This window comes from Halyomorpha halys, unplaced genomic scaffold (genome assembly GCF_000696795.3).
Source record: "Halyomorpha halys isolate HHAL.00 unplaced genomic scaffold, Hhal_1.1 Scaffold260.1, whole genome shotgun sequence".
Lineage (NCBI taxonomy): Eukaryota > Metazoa > Arthropoda > Insecta > Hemiptera > Pentatomidae > Halyomorpha > Halyomorpha halys.
In genome coordinates this window covers 237041-260877 of record NW_027112780.1, presented here as the reverse complement: position 1 = coordinate 260877, position 23837 = coordinate 237041, and the positions used below count along the sequence as shown (strand labels likewise).

Genomic DNA, 23837 nt, shown 5'->3' with positions numbered 1-23837 from the left:
TTTGGTAATAAGGTCGAATTTTCAAAACTTGATTTTCTGAATCTCAAAAAAAAAAAAAAATTTAAATCACAATAGTATTATAATGAGTTGCAATAAAATAAATCACATCAGAAAATTGATAGAGCTCTGCTCCACCCCTCACATGTGGGGGATAGAGTGGGCTCAGGGATCCTCAGGTCGATTGTGTGAATATTGTATATTAGAGTGTAAATGTGACTAGAGATTATATTACTTTATCATTATGTTATTTTATTTTTATTTTTTTCATACATATAGTTTGATTATGTTCATTTAGTTTATTCTTCTGTTTGTATATATATATTTTAAGAGAGATGTTTTTTTTTGTTTTTTTCATTCATTTATTTATTTTATTCTTTTTTTGTATGAATAGGATCATTTATCACTATTAGTATTGCCCACAACTGTGTGGCAGATTGTAATATCTATCAATAAATAAAAAGTTTTTTATAAAAAACAAAAAAAGAAAAAAGAAAATTGACAGCAATATTTAGAATATTTTAAAAGTAATCCATTGAATTTTTATACGAAGGTAGCTGAATAGAAATAGATAAAACAAAAGCATTCTAAAATAATAGAATGTCATAATTTAACTACTCTGGACCCACGCTATAACACGGCTCATTAAACCACGGAGTCGGATATAACGCTGATCTAGCCCCGATAAAAATCTTTGAATAGTCGATAATATTTTTTTTATTATACTGTATTAACAAATACCGTAGAAAAATTAATTCGCTGGAGACGTATAATAATATCTTGTATGTATTGCCACATTTTTGATGAAGGGACATAAATTATTTATTGAGACCATGGTATTTTTGCTATATGCTCTCATTAGGCCCAAAATAATGAAGTTAAATGACTTAAAATAATTAATACTTTTTGTGAATCGATTACACGAATTAGCAAAGCGTACATCGATAAAGAAAAACTGTTTTCTCACTGTTTTTTATGTATTATTATTATTAGTGTACAATTTACATTTTTTTAAATAAAGCATATTTAATTACATAAAAATTTGTATAATTCGTCAAATGATTTGTATTCATTTAATCCCATAGTAATAGCGAGTGTCAGATAAATGGATTCTACATTTTTTTTTTTTTACTAATCATATTTTATTACTTAATTTTCTGTGTACACTGCACACGACAAGGATTTTGATATTCTTTTCGTAATAGTCTTTAATAATTGTTTTTAAGAAAATTTTGCAAATAAATTTTGACATTCTTATGAAAATCTAAATGGCATCTGATGTGTCAGGGAGTGGAGAGAGATAGACAAATATGGAAAAACGTGGCTGGTAAAACTCCTAGAAAGACGTGGTAAGTAAATTCGTACTCTTCGGAGTTATCTAATAATTAGACCATGCATAATCTGAAGAAAAAATCATATATTGGAAACAATTATATTTTTTGCTCTTTGATTTAACCTAACATGAATTATTAATGCTTATTCATGTGAGAAGTAGTGTTGTAATGACGAATTATACAGCTATTGTTAAATTATTAATATTCTGTTAATTATTAATGTACTTAAACTGGGGTTATAATTGTATCGTACGATTTCGTTGAATAAATAAATAATTTATCACCTTATCGCATAATTAGGAAAAACTTATTCAGTTGTATATAGAAATATTTTATTAGGATTTAATTCATTAATGACTACATTGCTAATGAGTGTTTCATTCACCTACAAAATACAATAAAATATTTAATAGAATATTTTTTAATAAAAAAAAGGAAAAATTGAAAACATATATTTATTTTCTATTATCCTAGATCCTAACCCTGAACATAAGTAGGTAAAATCATTATTTTGTTTTGTTGGATGGGGGGGGGCTAATCCGGCTAGTGGGCCTAGTGGTCATCGCCAACCTCTGGCTGTTAGTTTGAGCTTGCTGCCGCGTACTAAGAAGAAGTGTCAACATTCATGGGAATCGAACACACTTGTTCCGAACCGAGCAATCTGGAACCCACACCCCAACGCGTACGGCCGTCGCGTTACTCCATCTAAGATACCTACTCACCCAAAGATCTGTACAATACGGATAAATTGAACGGATAAAATAAAGTTAAGGAGCATTTATTGATTAAAGTGATATTTTATGTAACGAAATGGCACTCGTATGTTATATTTCTGAATTTACACTTCTATACTTGGAATATATAATTTTGATTTCATGCTACATTTTTCATTAAACACGGAGCTTGTACAATTATACTACTAAATTAATTATCTTTTGGTGATACGTAAAAACAATAAAGTGGTAAAATAATGAATAAAAACGAATGTTGATGAAGTTAGAAGTGGATAGCAATAATGAATCATTGGATGATTGAAATCATAAGATAAATGAATTCTGGACTTTCCTAGCTGGCTTTGCCACATTGGAAGATTTTTCTTTTTATGGTCTAACGGATTGTAAAAACAACCGTGAAAAGAAAAAGAAAGAAATTCCGGCAGAAGTGGTTGTTCCACATCCAACTTCTTAAATTGATTGGTTTTAGACAATGCCGATTTAAAGTACAATAGAACCCCTACTAACCGGCCGCATCGGAACTGGAACCCTTGTTAGTTCCCGTTTTTGCCGGTTAATCTGAGGTGTCAGCATTTCAAAAGGAAATAATAACGGAAATGTAGACTAACACTGTTATTGCCATGACGTATGTAGTATGTACGTAATGATTTTATTGTGCATTTGAAAGTAAAGAAAAAGCTTGTTTAAATTAAAAATTACATCAAAATAAAAAGTTTTAAATATGTTTCGTATTTCTTTTTTTTATAAAAATATTTAATGGATTTTCTATTTTGAAAACTTTTCAATGATTAGAAGATATATCATCTTCCTGTTCTCTGTTATTTTTTTATCTGATCATTATGAAGAACAGAAACCCTTAGCTCAGTAGTAGCTCACAGTTCTGCTCTACTGGCTTTGATTCTGAGTGAAATCTCATAGGTGGTAGCTATGCTAAATTAACTTTCTTTTGGTAGTGAAGTAGGATTTGTGAGATCTTCCAGTTCTCCTACAGGTCTCTTAAACACGGAATTTATAATGGAAAGGGTTATTATCAATGACGGATTCTTATAGAGCGTATAAAACCTAATGCACCAAAAACTCCAAACAATTTTCGTCGATTTCCTTACGAATGGTGCGATATTTAACAAAAGCAAAGAACAAAATCTTATGAAAATTCATTTTCCTCTAAGAATATAACATAATTGAGAATCATTCATGATAAGAATTCGTCATCACGACAGGCATTTGAATATCCTCCCCTGGCCTAGGATTTTTTGCTTTGCGTTTGTTTGCCCTCAACTTTACAAAAACCGTAACAAATTCTTGCATAATACCGTAAATAGCCAAAAACGACAAACATTTTTTTTTTCTGTTTTTGTCTTGATATAAACGGGGCCAAATATCACACAAACGCTAAGTACAAAATCGTTTCAGAATTACGTCCATTGAATCCTAAACATTCTTAAGGTTCATAAATAAATGCATTTTCACATTTATTATTTACCAATACAATTATAAAATGCATGTTATGTTGACTGAGTCGGGCTCGGATGCAACAACCAGTTTTGAATTTGGGAAGGTCAGAAGGTCTGAATAAACCTGGGGGAAGGTTGAAATAGGGGGGGGGGGGGTTAGCCCTTCTTTCACAAGGGCAGGCCATGACCTTCCCCAATCCATGTCTGGTTACCGCCTTTGTCTCCACACACACTCCGGAGGGCCCTCTACAGGGAACCGAATGCAGTTCATAATTTGGTCTGTGCGGAATATCTCATTCATCGCTTATCTTCATTCGGGTAAATCATCAGTTTGTATGTTTCTCCTGCGTGGTCCTGTATGTGATGATGAAGAAATATCATGGTACGAAAATATTTTAAATGCTAATATATATATATAATTATAGCACACGGTAGCAAGATATGAAAAATATACTCCTCAACAATATGTTGGCTATTTAACATTTCGATTAGATTGGTTTAGGTTATTGTTATGGCACCTTGTGCCTTTGATTTATTATTTTTATTTACTGAGTAGGGAGGGACCACTCTGCTGGCTTCTTCATAATACCATACGTAAACCTACAACCATTATATTAGCAGGATTAAAAAAAAAGTGCTTTTCTAGTCATAAGTATGCTGTGTATGAGGCAACACAATGAACTTTGAACTTGGCCAGCACAACATTTTTAATAAAGTGTTTTTCTCTCTACATAAATATTGTTGAAACAAAATGTACAGTCTACGTATAATAAGGCTATATGAGAAGAAGTAATATTAAAATTGAGAAAGAGAAGAGAACAAGAAATAATACACCTATGATAATCTAATAAGTAAATATATGTACAAAATAAAAATTATTTAAAATTAATGCTATGAAAAAAGTTGGAAAGGAAACGTATATGTAATTAACTAAATATATAAATAAATAACAGGATTAAAGAAATAAAATATTGTCATGAATAAATAAATAATAATTTATTTCAAATGATGGAAGTGATTAACCTCAAGAAATTTTAAAAAAATATAAAGTGATATAAGCCAAAAGGAGTTATTAGTACTCGTACTAATATGGTAATAATAAGATGGGGTGAACATAACTTAATAACGTTGGAAAGGAAGAAAGAATACGAAATATTAGAGACAGGAGGAGTAAAATAAATAAATATAAAATATATATATATGTATGAAACCCATACCGACATGTGCATGTCATAAGTGCAGTGGCGTGGTGCGGTCGATTTCAGATAGTAAAAGTCAAGAATGCGTTTACAAGTTTTATTCCGTAGATAGGTAAAAGTAAGATATATAAAATATGACAACTAATAATTAAAAAATAAAAGAACATAAAACATGTAGGGAGAGGGAAAGATAAAAAATAAAAAAAGGATACAAATAAAAGAAAAATACAACTGATAGTATTATGATTACTTATTTTAGAATATTTGTCTAGCTCTATAGACACCTTCGATTAAAGATGGTTAAATGAGGAATTTTTAGTATTAGAAGTAACGACTAAATTACTTCTAAGTCTAAGTAATGGTTAGTAATAATTTTGACTTAAATGGAATTCTTTAATGGATTAATAGTCTCTCTCCGACTTGAAAAGGTGAATTTCTCTACTATAAATTTTTCTTGTCGTTTTGTCATTATTTTTCGTCGGAATGTTCAGGTGTAAATATTTTCGAAATAAAAAAATATCTTGATCTAAGACTAGTATATTTTTCTTGATCACACAGGTCTGCCACTGAAAAATGTATGGGGTGTTTTTGGAAAATTATAAGTTATAATGTGCGTTGAACTAAAAAATTCCATTCCCCCCAATGAAAAATGCGTTTACAAAACATACAGTAATTAGAAGAACTTATTATTGGTAATTTCGTTCCCCTACCCCCCCACCCCTTCAATTTCTTAATAGTGAGAAACTATTGTATAAATAACATCCATAAAATTTTTGTATTAATTAAAAAGTAAACTTGAAGAATACAGGATGGAAATCTAAGAAAATACAAATCTTTAAAAAAAATTAATAACTTTCTAAAGATGGTAACATTAATTGTTTTCAGAAGCATTATTTAAAGTTATAAATTTAATGATCACTAGACGATTATTGTTCTTTGTATTATTCAACAGGTATTTCAGTTTATAATTGAAGGTAGGTGGAGACAAGACTATCTACAAAGGCATAAAGTCTGTTTTAAGTACCGAAGTAATCATTATAACAGAGGAAAAGGCCGTTTTCCTCCTCATATCACAGATTTAATGAGCCCGAGAAAACGCAATATCAGCAGCTATTTTATGATTCATGAAGTATTATTAAAAATCTTTGAAATTAATAAAAAAATATTTAAAAAATAAAACCACTTGAAACATTTATTGTAATTACATTAACTGTTAATCAAATTTTATAATGATTAAATTACTGTTTTATAGTAAAGAATTATAATTTGTATAAAAAGCATTTACCTCGTTTTGTTTTGATATGTAATAGATATGTTCTGTTTTTTCATTGTAGTATGAATAAACAGGGTGTAATTTTTTGGAGCAGCAATAGAGGGTAGGAAACTAATTATTTTAACCTTGATAATGGTGTTAGAGAAAAATTTGTAACCGTCTTCACGATTTCTACTCTATCCAGTCTTCCGTGTTGCCATTCCCTCATTATTGTTGCAAATACAGCCTATATATGACGTTGTCTTCAGAAAACTAAGAACTCGGTAATAATTTTCACAGTATTTAAGTATGTATTTCTGAAGAATGGGGGATTTTAAAAATAATCACTCTAAAATGAGCCTGTCTTTTGCTGTAAATTGACCACAGTATTTTTTCATTTTTGTCCCTTGGTGTTTAATTTTATAACATATAAAATTGTCATGGTATGGCTTATAATTGCATCAGTTGTTGCGTTAGGATTCGACCCATTCCTTCAATATTCAGTAATCACTTCCTTCTTACAGCGGCTCTGTATTCTGAAAAATAATAACAAATCTAGAGAAGCAGTCTGGCGCAGCATATTGATATTGATTGAAACTTTAATATTAATAGAAGCAAACTGTGTCTATAATTCAACCAATCCTATAGTACCTGATTTCCATAAAAAAAAAATCATGAACTTTGAAGACAGCATTCTCATGGTATGAAAGCAAAGAGGTTAAGCTGGGCGGGACATGTGGCTCGCAGCAATCAGAATGCTTGTATAGTTGGCAGGAGACCACGTTGGAGCCCAAAACCAGATGGATAGGCAGAATCGACAAAGATGCGAAAGAGCTGTGTGCAGCAAACTGGAAAACAGTGGTCCAAGATAGGCAGGCGTGGAATAGGCTGGTTCGGGCGGTCAAAGCTCTACTAGGTCTGTAAACCAACCGAAAAAATATGTATATATATATACACACATACACATGCTTCACTCCATACATACCATTATCTCGCGCACTTAGATTCGAAAAAGTAACAGATTTTTTGGAATCATCGAATAGGTTCAAAAAGACTCTATAAAATAATCTAACAATTCTAAAAAAAAAAAAAAAATGTTAAATTTCCGACCACTTAAGGTATTTGTAGTTTTCTTAAAAAAGTTTTTTTTTTTTTTTTTTTTTGAGGTGGTTAACTTTTATCTACACTCCGCTTAGATTCGCTTAGAGTCGGTTTGATATATTACTGTTGCTTGTAATCGTAACCTGTTACCATAAATAAACGTAAACATATCTTACTTAGAAATGAAATTGATTCATAGAAAGGTCCAGTTACGGAGGTTTTATACCATCCTAATTCGACTTAAAGAGTTTTAGGGTCTCTCTTGCAGTAATTTTCATTTCGAGCTAATGAGTGACGTGTTCGAGTTAAAATGAGTTCAATTTCATTAGTAAACATCTATTTTTTCGACGTGAATTCTGTTCCCTTATGTTGTTGTAAAAAAATTTAACATATTTTAACTTGAATACGAATGTTGCCTTCTAATTATTCCTTACAGAGGGATCAAAACCATAGTTTGAGGAGGGTGCCATCACTACTTTTGATACACAACTGTAATAAGTAAGAACTATAATTTTATTTCCTTTTACTATTTTTTATATGTACAATAAAGTACTATAAGTAGTGTCATCGAACTCAAAACTGTATTATATTGTGACTTCCGCTGTGGTTTTGGCTGACACTAGAGGCGTTACATTGTTAGTGTATTGAATTGGCATCTGCTCACAGTCCAGTTGTTGAATGGCGTCCCATTCCAGGGATTTCATTCCAGTCCGTTCCTCTCTTCAGAAATTTCTCTATTGAAGATATTCGCTGTACCTTTTTTTCCTCTTTTCCTTTTCTAGAGAAGTTTGCAAACGTAGGCGTTGGGCATAATTGGATTATATTCTGTCGATTCTTCTTTGCTACAGTATTGGCAAATAACTTTTCGTAGCTCTTCCGCGTTAATAAACAAAATATATACGTAACAATTGATTCTTTATAGGTAACCGTAAAATTTCACCAATCGTAAGAAAATGTCATTGGCTTCAACACATTTCTTTATGGATAAACTAAAGTCGTAATATTAACTTTTAAGGTGATTTTAATTGTACTATTTAAATTAATACGCTTACGTTTATTCTATAGATTGCCATCCTTTCAACAATAAAATAACAATTAATTAAAAAATAGATGTAAAATGTGCTATATGTAACCAAGGGATTTTATATAACTGAAAATCATACAATGAAATAAATAACCCAAATACTGGAATATTTCATATCTAATTAATTTATGACAAAAAATGGCCCAAATAGCAAAGAAAAGAAAATATGTAATTTATAATAATTTAATAAATGAAGAGTTTTTATGTAGAAAAAAGAAAATATGTTCAAATTATTTCCCAATATATTCACATTACTTTTCGACCTCTTGAGGTAGGTGTCTTCCTCATCTTCTGGAATCTAGCATTTTATACAAAAACATCTGGAACAATCCATTGTATGGTCATTCGTGACTAAATATTTCTATTTAAATATTTAGAAATCAATTATTGACTAACAATGAAAATTTACATTGAAAAGGCAACTTGACATGAGACAATCACTTCACTAAGAGGTGACAATTTTGTCAAGCTGTACTCTCAATGTAAACTTGTAATGAGTAAATATTTATATTGAAATATGGATAGAGAAAAATGACTATGCATTTATATGGGTTCAATTAAAGAAAAAATCACTTTAACCGAACATTTTTTCAACAAAGAAAATAATTTCTCAGTTTTTCAAACATTTTAAAATAAAAATAGTTCACTGTTCTCAAAAATGTCTACTTTAAAATTAATTTTCAAACATTTTGCTTTATCCAATTCAATTTTAATTGCTCTTATATCGATTGGAAGAACTGCCATAACAAATGTATTGAAAAATAAATATATTGCACATTTTATTTTCTTATTTTAAAGATCTTTTATATTTCATCATATAAAATATTATATGATTATAGTTTATTATTTTGTTATTATAGTTGTATTACAATATAACATTTATAATTTGTAATTAACCGTTAAGAGTTGTAATTAAGCCTTCTTGTGTATTTCTCATTTCTAAAATACTTAATTATTTGTTTCTCTCGCTGGTGACCAAAGCTGTATAATTATCTTAGAAAGAATGAATACATAAATTGTGTAATGATTCAATTCAATTTTCAATGACATCAAAATGAGGGACTATTTTTTCAAAGATGTGTATTTGGAAAACGGATGTAAACAAAAATAGTCTAATGGTAAAAGTATAAATAATGCTTTTGTCGTTTTTAATAAAAATCCAATCGTTTTTAATCTCTAAGATGTTTGAACTAATTTTATTTATTTTAGTTTTATTATTTAATCATTTATTGGAACTGAAAAGGTGTCCAATAACGATGATTCCACTCAGACCGTTCCAGGCTAAATGGAATGTGGAACAACCTCGAGTGTGAACTACTTAGTGAGTTTTGGAGTGATATGGAGCGACTAATAACTCATCGGTCCTAAACTCCATCCCGCCAGGCTGAAATCGTATCACCCCACCGGACCGTGAGTAGATTAGAAGGATGTGCTACACCGTTTTCAGGCCCAGCTATACTGATCATTAGATACTGGATTTTCGTGTTTTCAAAAAACTAAACTGATTAAAAATCTAAAATTTGGTTCCTAATTAAAGAGATATGAAGAGGGAAATTCAATTTTAAGCTTTTAAATTCTTTTTAATTTTTCATAGCATTTGCTCCCGCTTAGATTTTCAATTGTGTAGAGAGAAATGCTTGATTTAGTCATGCTGGCCAAATACATTGGGTCGCTATAAAACGCAGCATACCAATCAATCCATATATATACTACATATATTTACATAATATAAGAATAATTTTTTTTCTACACTATCCTTTCCACAATCAATAATCGTCTATGTACCAACTACAATATATTCTAACTATTTTTTTTTCCTATTTAACACTTATATTCCATATGACAATCTTATTCAATTCATTTGGCAATTTTATTCTCCCTTTTTCATTCTCTCATACCTCTCCTCTCCAGTGATCCGCAACCCACGTTTGATTTATTAAACAGATTAAAAGAATTTATCATTTATCGTGTTACACATAAGACTATACCATTCTAACGAAAAACCTAACAACTCATAAGTCAACGTAAAACAACTTAAACTTAAAAACTTAAATAGTTTGATTAAAAGTATATTGGAATATTCATATTGATCAGATCAGTTGAATTTTTGTTAAATTTTTATTTAAAATAATATACATGATTAATATAATATATGATATTTCATATATATAAATGAAATCCCCACAATCGAAAGAATGGAGGGAGAGAATCCTAGTTAAAAACAATAGCACTGACCGTCCTCTACAACAATCTTATTCTACAGAGACTTTTTCATAGTTACCCGAAGCCAAGGGCCGTTTGTGGCCATGATAGCTAAGCCGTCTATCTTGGCTGCCTCGTCACTGCAGCGGCGGCGATTCGAATCCAGCCGACTTTTATCGGGGGGGGGCGTCGACTTTTATTTCGTGGTTGTTGGACAACGTAATGAAAACTTCAACTTCACCGTTAGAATAGGTTGGTTACCTGTAGACACCCTCCCCCCCAATATTAGAAATGACCAGGAAGGGGGTCATAAAAAAAGAAAGTTACCTTGAAGTCATTGGTTAATAGTATTCCAAGAATAATCATCACTCGTGTTTACCTGTTTTTTTTTTAGGTTGAATTAAACTCTTCATGTATTAATCAATGCATTGCTTTACCCCAACTTTTTCACTGCTAATTTATAAATTAAATAAGAAAAAATAAAATAAAATGGATAAATTTTGGCATACATACACTTACATGTATGTGTGTAATATAAGAACTTCACTTCAAGCATTAAATCTTATGTGACAAAAATAAATACATTACACAGTAGAATGTTAAAACAAACTGTTTCAAGAATAATCTTTTTCGGTTTCTTAATGACCATAATTTAATGCAAGTATTCTCTGACCTCCGCCTTAATTAATGTATATATGTCACTCGAAATATTACATAGAATATTACGTAAACAGCTGAATTGTAAATAAGACATTATATGCAAACGTGGTGGCGGAATTATATTTGCCTATTGATAAAGTTTTACGGTCATTGAAATTACAATATGTTTAACCGTCTCGCGATTAAGAATAGTCCTTTATTCTTCAAAGAAGAAGAATGGACGAGAAGGTGTATTATACGATCATAGTTTTTACTATAATTTTTCATTAAAGTTAAGTAACATTTTTATTTTTGTGGAACAGCGTAGCTACTCAATAACCCAGAGTAGACAATATTAATTTAAAAAATATAATTACTAAACATATTCAAGTTTAAAAAGACTCTGGATAAAAAGATAACTCACATTGTATCCAGGATATAAAATGTGAACACGCAATTTATTATTATTTTTAAATATGTTTCAGGTTTGGAATAAAAACCTATAATATCTAATTTCCGAAACACCTTCTGTTCTGAATTCTAGAGGTTTCGAATAACGTTAAGTACAAAGTAATTGAAGACAAGTAATTTCTCTTATCTTTTTCTCTGATAAAAATATTTTTTTTAGAGAGAGAATTTGTTTGTAGTCTGCATTTGGATATGAAATTTGACTATCCATACATCCAAAAAATGGGTAGATGGTGGAATTTGGAAAATTGTTCTCCATCTTGAAACTAATGGCATTTTATGTAGGCAAATAAGGGACTTCAAATGTTTTCGATTTTCTCTTAAATTTTGATTAAACTAAATGAGCAAATTAGTGGTCTTTAATATCAGATAGGTTTTTTCCTCATTGAAATAGATGTTACTCTATTTCAATGAGGAAAAATTCCTTTTGGCTTTATTGCGGAATTTTCAAAAAATCTTCCTGTAACTGTAACGCTAAATAAACAGTTCTCAGTGTTAGCAATAATATGAAATGTATAAATACAAAATATTAAAGATTTATGAATAACTAAAGCAAAAAAAAAAAAAGATAAATCCGATTTCAATCGGCAATGCCGAGACCACACGATCTTTCTTCATCGCATTGCTTCGTTATCTGTTGTTAAACTATTGTATTCTTGGTAGTAAAAAAAAAAATATTTCTTTTTCTCATCTCGAGAAATAATTAAATATTTAGGTTCACCTTTATAGCAACAGAAAAATAAAAATTATTTCTTCTTAATTTTCGTCTTCTCTGTTTTGTTTTTTTTGTTTTTTTTGTTGATAACTTCAACACGAGATCACTGACCTAAACAAAACATAGGGACGTAAGTAGGTTAGTAAGTGATAGTTGCGTGATGCGCGCATCCCACCAGATTTTTTTTTTTACATATTGACATTTAAAACTACTACATAGGAGAAAAAAATACTCAGTCATTTGAAAAAATATATATATATATAATATACCATTCTGAGAGTACCGCTTATCCTTTAGAGATTGTTTAAACTCTGTATCTTACGTGTCTGGGCCATTCATAATAATCTGATGATGTATTATGAATTCATTATTTCATTATTATTAATTAATGAATTGTTAATTCGTATCTTCATAAGTTCTTTTATTAATTTTTGTATTTTCATTTCAGCATTTTTTTAATTGAATTATTGGTTTTATCCCTAGAAATTAATTGATATGCACCATTGTTGCTCATAAATCGTAGCAGTTTTCACAGCGACCTAATAATCAAAAGTTTAACTAACTCTTATTTCATTTATGTTTATCATTTCTATGTGTTATTTTGACACCGACAGATTGATGTTACCATCTGATCGGGCCACATAAATAATAATAAAATAAAATAATATAAATAAATAAATAAATAAATAGAAAAAATAAGTTTTAAATTTCTGTTGTTGGTGGATAATTTAAAATTAAAATAAAGGATGTGAACAGTACAGCTGTAAATTTTTATAGGTATATTTTTGATATAGCAGTATATAATGTAAACAAATATGGGCCACTAATTGAATAGTAATGGGCGACAGAAGTTGTAATGAATATGGTAGTCTTGTAATGTTGATCAAACTCTATGTATTTGTCGTCATTTATGGAGCTGTAGTTCTTGTCTTAAATGAATGTATGACAATATGATATACAGAAGGGAAAAAAATAAATAAATTGTTTATTAACCAATCTGAAGTTAAAGATAATTTAATTATTCTTCATCATTATTATTATTTTTTTTTTATATTTTAATTTAGTGAGTACTATTGTTATTATTTACATTTTTTTTTCTACTTCTGTATATTCTGTATGAATAAGTATTTCAACACTAATACTTAATGCCTTTAATTTTTGGCAGACTGTATTAATTCTCTTCAATAAAATTAATTAATTATAAGTTATTTATGGTCCTATTAATCAGTGCATTTTTGTTATAACATAGTAATTTTGTAGTGCTTACGAGTAAATTAGACAGTTTGAATAATATATTGTAGTTGCGATTTTATACAATATTAGATAAATATGTAGATATGACATAAAATATATTTTTCCATTTCTGAGATATTATATACTGACCGTTAATCAATTAATGAATGAATAAAACATAATTTAGACATGCGATCCAGTACATTTTTTATTTTTGACATAATAATTTTAAAGTTTAGATATAGTATTACCATAATTAAATAAACTGGAAATATTTTTAATATCTTTGAAACAATATTTTTTTTTTTTTTTTTTTTTTTTTTATCAAATGTACCAGTGTCGCATGACAAGTGGGAGAGAAGTTGGGTTCGGAGTTGCCCATGCTGAATGTGAAATAGGAATGATTGAGTTTAAAATTTTATTTTACTAGATTACTGATTTAATATATTTATTAATTGATTGTTTGAGAGTGGTTTACATTAATACTAACACCAATTTCAATGATCCAAATTTACGCTCAACATTTTATTTTAAAACTTTCAACGTTTCGGCCCTTAGGCCATTTTCAAGGGGACAACCTTATAATTGTTATATTTTAATATAACTTAATTAATATTACACACTATTACTATATTACCTCCTCACACAATACTAATATTTTTGAACGTACCACAATCATTGAATTGTCACAATTCATTTAAAATATCTCTTTTGCAGGCTCATTGCCCTTCTCATATATCTTCAAAAACAAAAATAAATATTAAATTAATATCATATCAGTTTCAATTAAATATTATAAAATGGCAATTCACTTACAAACCATACAATCTCAATACAAAACTATCCTACAAAAAATGTTATTCTTTTTCTACTAATCACATTAATAATACAAACAATAAAACCTACCTTCAACAGGTTAAGGACTCTGTTATTACTTAATTTATTTACAATTTAATTCACATTCTTTTTCATTTGTTGCTGATTATTATTATACATTATTTCAAAACATAATTATTGTATTTTAATTTATACATTTTTTCACACACTCCCCCCCCCCTCACACATGCACCCACATGTACATTTATCTATTTACTTTAAATTTAATTTTGTTTTTTTTTTAATTTTTTTCTTTTCTTATGTTTCTTATTTTGTTATCATTTAATTTATATATTTGTAAATATGGTGTGAGTGAGCTCTATGATCCCTATTACCATTGTTTATAAATATAAGTTAGAATGTAATATTACACAATAAAATAAATAAATATATAATGTGATTTTCAATTCGTCTAAATTCTGGTCCTTAAAAAAATTATGCACAATTATCAGTTTCGGTTTATTATTAATTACTATATTATATGCAGAGTCTATTATTGTAAGAATCTCTTCAACACTGTTAAGGTTAATTTTATTTAGTAAACATTTCACATTCCAACTCTTCTACCTTACACCTGTTTATTCAACTCACTGACTAACTCAAAATAGAAGGAATGGTTTCTGAGATTACGCCCTGAAATGCTACGATTTAGCATAAGAAACCTTCTTGCCATAAGAAACAGTTACCTGAGGTAAGGAGTGGGACGATACCGTAAGAAGGATTGAGCCAAGCGAGGCGTGAAAGAAAGTGGAGGAAGTCTTGGATAATGGTCCGTACCTTACCGCTGAGTCACAGGAACCTGTCTGCAAAGTCTCTGCAGCATCCTTTCGTCCCTACCTCACTTATCTTAGCGAAGCATTGTCAAAAGACATTCACAATTCCTTTCATACTTGGCAGAATTCTTGGGCCAGAATTTTTTTTTTAAATAATAAATAAATTAATCAACATTGTCTCTGATATCCCAGGTCGATAATTTTCAAAATTTTAATACATGATTCGATTATGCTGAAGCCAAAAATAACCCCGTTTTATACCATCACGTACTGATTTTTCGTAAAATCATATGTAATGACACTTTTGTTGCATAAAAATTAAGAGAATCATCCAAATTAAAAATTTTAATGTAATAAGAGGATCTTTTTTTAATTTATATTCTTTGAAAATTACAACTCCATAAAAAAAAAAAAATACGTAAATGTCAAAAATAGTGGTACTTTAACCTTTGCTTTAACTTTGAAAATCCCGTGGCCATCTTCTTTTCAAACGATTATCAGGGTTTGTTAAGGAGAGATTAAGAACTAATGAGTTTGGGTGGTTAAGGATTTTTGAGCGAAAGAGGGATCTATTTCGGGCCAAATCTGCAACGAATGGGATGTTGAGATCTTTATGGATGAGTTTATTTATGACTTAATAAGGATCATGAAGGATTTTAGGGATTATTTTAGATTGTAAAGTTTGGATATAGGAGGAATCCGATGGCTTGGTTGAGCCCCAAAGCTCAATTCCGTATATTCAAATTGGTCTGATTATTACAGTGTACAAGATTTTTTGTTGTGAATAGGAAGTTTAGAGTGTTTGTCGAATAGGTGTTGTAGTAATCGAAATCAACGATGAGTTTCTTGTCCTTTCAATCTAGAGGATGGTAAAATATAGTGAATGTCACAAATCGGACTTCAACTAGATCAATTTGAATTTTAGATATAAGACGATAATTCTATATTGTTTAAATATAATCGAGTGACTTTTTATTGTCTTAAAAACGAGCAGGTGTATACTTTATTCTTATTATCGGAATGAGAGATAAGTTTTCTTCCCCAAAAAAACTTCCACTTTGAATTTATTTACTATTGTCAATTTCTTCAGCCATTTAGATAATGACATAATTTCCTTAGTAAAATTAAAAGTTTGACTAATTATGAGGTTTATTAAAGTACATGAATATGGGACAATAGTCCCGAAACGTTGAGCAACATTATAATAATTTAGAATAAAATATATTCAAATTAGAGGTTTTTAACCTCAAAATATTTATTGAAAAAACACACTTCCTAAAAAGAAAATCCAGAGAGAAATTCTTTATTCGGTCATGCCGCCCAAAAACATCGAGTCGCTAGAATACACAGCATATTTATCAATCCATGATTGAACATATATTAACAAAGATAAATTTTTTTCTAACAATAATGAACTATAACCTAAATACAATATATTTATATTATTTTTATTTTTGTTTATTTTGTATGTCTTGTTTCCTTCTTCTCACACAAAGTTACATTAATATTACATTTTCCTTATTTATTCTTTCCTACTTTACGTTCTGAATCCTATCCACACTATTCTCTCTATTCCAATTTCTCATCTCTCTCTTCTATAGTGATCCGCAACATAGTTGAATAGTTCAGTCCATTACATAAATTCAATGCAAATTAAACGTAATATAATAATAATTAATTGTAATCGTTTTATTCTAAATACATTTATTTCATATTTCTATAAAGTTTCGACCCTTTCCATTCGACACCTATTTCCGAATATTTTCCTCTCCACCGCAGACACACAAAGAACTTCTGGAAGTATTTGTTACAAATTAATTAAAGCTTTTTATATTCACAGATGTTTTTTGTCACTAGTCATTTTTTTGGGACTTCTTTTTTTAATTGCAGAAAACACTGTGCGAATCGCCACAGTCTCTTTTCTGAATCTGAAACAATGAATTATGAACTAATTTGATAAAAAGTGAAATAAGGTTAGAAAAGAAATCAGTGACAATTCATTAGTCTAATATCTTTCTTTTTTTTTTTTTTCTTTTTTTTTATAAAATATGTTTTGAAATATTTTAACTTACGTAAGTGAAATCAACTAGAAAAAATCCCGTAAGTAGTTAATAGCTTTATCATTTAATTCGATTTTTTTTTTAAAAAAAGAAGGTATATCACAGTTTTTTGTTTTGTTTTTTTTAAATCGATTTCATTAACTTTGAAGGCAATAGTCGAACTAAATACGTGATGAATTAAAATAATACTTCAACAGTATTTTTTGTAGCTCTCTTACATTGTATTTTGACGTACTGCAATCGGAATGTACGAAGTTAAAAATTAATTTAAAAAAATAAGAACTTCTCAACCACCCAAATCCACTTGTTTCTAACCTGGCTTCTCCTTCATTACCTAATAATCCTCCAAGGCGTCTGAAAAGAAGATGGCCTCGAGATCTTCTTCTCTAGAAATGCTATTGGAGTTCTATCAGTGGGTAGATTCTCCACATGTTTTTATCATGTTACTATGTCACCTACAGCAAATTTACTTGTTGTTTATGTGTGTATACAGTTGTAAATATCAATAAATAAATTATTAAAAAAAAAAAAAATAAGAATTTTATGAAATTCCACCATCTTTTGCAGCTCATGCCGACAGGAAGATATGAATCGATTTGAATTACTTTCTTCCTTTTTTATTTTTGATTCACAACTTGTTCGTAGTATTATGACAAAAAAAAAATGTTTTTAAAGTTCTTTTAAAATGACCATGAAACTCAAATGTTTATTGAAAAGTTCCATTTGTAATAGCTATTTGACTTGTAGAACCTATAATAAATCCTTGAAAGATGTGAGTCCTGCAAAAAAAACTATAAACATAAGTATTGGAAGATCATTGCATATATATAAAAGGAAGATTTTCCACGTGCGGTAAAAATAACACAAACCGTAATTAAACTCTTTATTGTGAGCTAACGTTTCGGCCCACTTTACAGGGCTTCATCATAGCTAAAAAAGATACAAACAACTAAAATAATTTAGCAAAGTAAGAAAATAGATAACATGAAATAAAAGTAAACTAAATATACTACTAAAACTAAATAATATAAGTAAAATACGGTTAAAATGACTTAAAATGTGTGATAGTTATATAAAAATGAACATAGTAAATTTACTTTAATTATTTTTTTTTTATATATTTTAATGGCATTGGAGTTTTCTATACAGCCAGTTATAAATTTATTTATTTGTATTCCCATTATTCATTATTTCCAAACTAAATATATTTATTTATTGACTATAAGCACTGTGAGTCATTCCTATTTCTTCAGAACTGTTAGATGTTAACAATTTCTTATGTATAGCGTCATTATTATAAGGATTTAGAAAATTTAGAAATGTTTTCCTTTGATTTTGATAAGGAGGGCATTTCAAAATAATATGTTGGGTTTCTTATTGGTCACATTTATCCCATTTCGCAAAATCTTTGACTCCAATACGTTGAAGGTATACTTTGCATACTCCGAGATTTGTTCTAAGTCTATAAAAATTCTTTTGACCTGGGCTTGGTGAGAATTTGCGGCACATTCCACTTATACAATCTACCTGTGGAAGACTCTTGATAATGCTGGTACCATTTATGTGACATATTTTCTTTAATCGTCGTAATAATATGGCAGTTTTATGTCGGAAACATGAGGTAGGTTAACATATGTTTTAGCAATACGTTAATTAAAAAACATAAAAAAATAATATGTACAGTGAAAAGAATAAATAAACAAGAATTACAAAAGGTATTAGACAAATAATGAAAACGAAAATTATAACAAATAAAAAGTAGGTAAAAGAGAAATATAAAAATATAGTACATCCTGAAAGGCGTAAAATAGGGGGAATAAGGATAAAATAAGGGTCAAGAAACAAGGGAAATAATGATCTAAGTAGGACAGCCACCTACCTCAATGCAGGAAAGCAAAAGAATGAGCTAATGTCGGATCCAAGGTATCAAGACAGTATTATTTTCCTTTACCTTTATTTTGTTCTTATTTTCAGTCTTTTTGTGTATACTGTAATTTTATATTTCTTTTTTCATCTACTTTTTTATTTGTTATTATTTCTGTTTTCATTAATTGTCTAATACCTTTTGTAATTCTTGTTTATTTACACTTTTCACTTTGCATCTTATTTATTTTCTTTATTTGACTTTGTTAATTTTGATATAGTTTTCACATAGTATTTTAAATTATTTTTAACCATACCATAGATTACTTTTATTTCATGTCATCTATTGTCATACTTTTTTACATTATTTTAGTTTGAATATTTTTTAGCCCTGATGGGGCGAAATGCTCACAATTAAAAGTTTAATTACTATTCGAGTTGTAACTCTCCGGGGCCATCTTCGTTTTATGTAGACAAGAATGTATTTGTCAAAATAATTTAAATCATTTTCTTTCAGTATTTAATTTTGCTAAGAGTCCTAAATGTAGTGCTCATGTAACATTGAATTGCAAAAATGCATGTAGGGTATGATTTATGTTACTATAGTGTTCTTACATCTTTTTGTAATCTTTGATTGATTCATTGTTAATCTTCGGATTTTGTTATCTCCAAATACCATCAAATCAGCCTCAACGTTCATTACAGAGTTAGAACCGAGTTGTATTAATACATACAGTTTTTAATTAATTAATAATAATAACTCCGCTTAGTAGACCGTGAGTAAATTTTATATTGAATAATATTTTTTTTTACTAGATTTCTTTATGTCTATTCCTTAATTTATACATTTCCAGAAAATGGCAAAAATTAATCTCCATGAAAGACAAAAAATAGATTAAAAAGCATTTAAATACACAAAAAGGCCATTGTAGTCTCAAATAGATTAGTTTATAGATCTTGCCACATTTTTGCCAATTCAGGGGGCATCATCAGAATATTATTATCAAAATTCCTGTACTGACTATAGAAATTTAAATAAGGACAAAAACAAAGCAAAAACTGCCTTAACAAAGCATTGCCTTGCATTTAAAAATAAATTTGAGTTTAAGAACTCACATACTTTAGATAAAGAAAGGTTAGAACAAAAATTAATATTCCTAGAGCCTTATATTTTTAAGATAATTTTAAATTTTACTGATTCCTAAAACCTCAACAATTTCTTTTTCAAGGCAGTCGGTATTTTTAATTAATTAATACGTGTTTTCGTTGGTAGTTCTTATTCGGCTACATAGTACTCAACAAATAAATGAAATATTTTTGGAATTCTAATTTAAATTCGAATAATTTATTGAAAATTATTTAGGAAAAAAAACGTATTTATATTTTTTTTTTTGTTTTAAGATTTCAGTGAATATTTAGCCTTTGTCGTAATTTTTTTTTAATAGTTAAAATATTAGAATGTTGGCAACCCCTCACGCCTGTAGAAGGTTCTTATTTAGTTACCAAGACGAGGTGAATGGAGTTGAGCGCCAATTATTTTTGAGTAATCTTTTTGTTTGTTTAGTTGTTATATCTTTTGTCTCAATAATAATTCCTTTTCTTTACGATTTGTGATTTTTCAGTTGTAAAATAACGGCATGATGATGCCTGAATTGGCGAAAATTTGGCAAGATCAATAAATCTATTTGAGACTATAATGATCTTTTTGTGTACTTAAACTCAAAAATAGTCCTCGCCGTTTTGTATTATGTATTTTCTTACGCATTTGTTAATGCTTTTTTTTGTATTAAATCCTTCGTTAAACAAGCACCTGACATTATAAATTCAGATGGAAAATACGGTCGATATCGAATTTGGAAGTTCGATGACTTACAATTTTTGACTGGAAATTGAAAGTAGTCTTTATCATAGAAATGGCTGTTTAATTGATTATTTTAATTTAAAATCTTTAGCATACAATTTGTAGACCATTGAATTTAGTGCTATTAGTGAATATTTTCCACTCAAAATCTAAATAATCTACAACCTATTGTACAATTCTTTCACTAAGTCACATTTTATCCCTATTTTAAAAGGATTTAATTTTGTTTCGAATGAATGATAAATTGCCTATTGCATATTTAAAACACAATTTCTTTTAACACAGTTACTTGAGCTTGTAAAATGGAATTTACTCCCCTTCTACTTCAAGCTACTTATAAAAAAAATCTTTATCCTCGATCAAAAAATATAAACATAATTAATCTGTGCTAAGCCCATAATAAAACCATGCAGCTGCACTTGTGTAACAGAGGTTTACTTGGAAACTTACCTATTCAGATAACGTTAATTGCAAATAACAATTTTATACAAATATTTAAGATGGTTCAGATACAATGAGTATAAGATGAATCTATGTAACAGTATTTTTATCTCGTCAAATTTAAAATAAATAAAGCCAATTTAATGGTTTAAACCATTCTAGCATGACCTAAGAGAAGTAAACTTATTCGAAACCCCTTAACGTTACAATTTTTTAAGGGTGACTATAACTTGGAACATCATTGATTCGAGAAGCTTATATTTGATACTTTAATACCCCATTTATATAGTACAACGGCACTTATAACACGTAAAAACATAATTAATATTTTTTATATGTATATATAGTTGACCGTAAAAATTTCAATATAAGAAGATGGTCAGGGTTGGAGTAAAAAAGTGAACAAATAGTTTAAAACTATTTTAATGTCCGACGTTTCGCCCCACTTTGCAGGACTTCATCAGGGCTAAACAAATACAAAAAAAAACTGAATATTACAACAATAAGATACAATAAGGATATAGAATATACTAGAATATTGTTGTAATATTCTCAGTTTGTTTTTTTATCTTTTTATAACAGAAGCCCTGCAAAGTGGGGCGATACGTCGGACATTAAAATAGTTTTAAACTATTTGTACTTTTTTTTTTACCGCAATCCTGACCATCTTCTTATATTTTAATTAATATATTTTTTTTAATAAAGAAAGGAATTGAATACATTATCCTATTCATAATTGTTTTTTATTTAATTTACATCGCTAAAAATCATTAATAATTCCAAAATTATTAATAAGGCAAGTGGTAAATATATAACCCAGGTGGTCACTATCCACTATTATAACATGGTTTATTTTTTTAATAAATGGAATATATGTGCGAAACGTTGTACTAAGTTTACACAACAACTTTGAAAACTTTTTTGAGACGTAAAGAATACACTCAAAGACGGAAGCCTAATTCAACAGCATAATTTAATTAAATGTTGTGATAAATTTTTACATGATTAATTATTGTTTCAGGTTCACCTAACCAAAGATTTCGGAATATAAACAATAAAAAATATCTGAAGCCAGTCCGTGTTTGATTAAAAAGTAAGTAATCCAAAAACTGTATTATTTATATTACTTTTATAATATTTGATTTTCTTGATTATTTCTAGAAATATGAGCTAGTTCTAAATATCTAATAGTAAATTGTAATTGTAAATTATTTCTTCACAAAGGGTGATTCTCAAACGACGAGCAATTTTCAAGTCTCACATGATTAATACAGTTTTCAAAGATATTGCAAGTTCATATTGGTTATTGTACGATCTCAAGAAACATTTCTCTCTGATAGATATGGTTAATTAATTATGCAATGTTGTACTGCTATTCTACTTTCCATGAGCACTTTAAATTTATCATTGCCATGTGTTAGAGCAACATTTTTATATTCAAATTCGCAAAATTTTGGCACTGTATTTTCAATCCCCTCGGTTAAAACGTTTCTACTGTATTCAAGTTTTCGTTGAAATCATCAAAATGTTATTTCAATTAATTTTACATCTTGTTAATAGAGCTTGTAGGAAATTTTGGTTGTGTTGATATATCTTGTAGGAAATACGTTCCAGAAAAAAAAATTATCAAACTAAATACAGAAAATTAAATTGACAGAATTCTAAAGACTTCCGGAATGTTGTGGCAGACCTTAGTTAAGTTCTAAACGTGACATTCACAAAATCTGGCTAGAAAGGAAAAATAACAGGTGATTAAAAATTATCATTGTCATGGTTTGCTAAAGTTAGTGTCTTTTTGCTTATTATTTTATTTTGTTTTGACTAACGGTCGTTAAGCTTACGTAACGAGAGTATTAATTAGGCTTTAATTCAATATTAGATGATTTTCTAAAACTTATTTCCCCATTGTCGTGACTGTGTATAGCTTTATTGTAGTGGTATCCTGTTGGCCTCGAAAATTGATCCAAAAATTTCGAATTAAAATTTTGTCAGCAGATTTTTCGTTGAATTATGCTTGATAGCAGTTTTAGCTAAGGACATTCAGTTTTATTTTTTTGGAGACTAGTTTTTTGTTGAAAATTAGAAAATGTTACCAGTTATTTGACAATCACCATACAATTTAATATGATAGACGTAGCGCTTGCGGCAGAACTCTGCTAAATTTATTTAACTACTTTTTATCTCAATTATATATTTTTTTAACTTTTAATTGTATTCTCATATTGTTTATTTATTTTTAATTTTCATTTCAGGAAGATAAAAATATATTTAGAAGATGGTAATTGCAATTCTTTTTACCAAACTAAGAAGCAAAATAAGTTCGCTTGAAAAAGTTGAACCACTGCTGTATTACAAATGCCAGGTAAGATTTACATAAAACTCAATAAATCATACATTTTAAGACATTGATTTAAATTCAATGTTTTTTTTTACTTTTATGTTACATTTTTTTAAATGATTAACTTTCAACTCTACTTATTACTGATATGTATGAGAGGCCCCAGCTGGAGTTTTTTAACTTAAAATAATTCCTTTTGTCGGCATGCCAAAG

General features: G+C 28.8%; 1 protein-coding gene across 3 annotated transcripts in view; it reads left to right on the top strand.

Annotated features, from left to right (window-relative positions):
* The window catches only part of LOC106680411 (protein rolling stone), a 67405-nt gene that overhangs the window by 25776 nt on the left and 17792 nt on the right, over positions 1-23837 (top strand). For all 3 annotated transcript variants that reach the window (XM_014420112.2, XM_014420113.2, XM_067050548.1), the window contains exons 2-3: positions 22308-22379; positions 23539-23648. In XM_014420112.2, the coding sequence (XP_014275598.1) occupies positions 23562-23648 (87 nt within the window). In that variant the 5' untranslated portion in view covers positions 22308-22379; positions 23539-23561. The remainder of the gene's footprint in view (positions 1-22307; positions 22380-23538; positions 23649-23837) is intronic.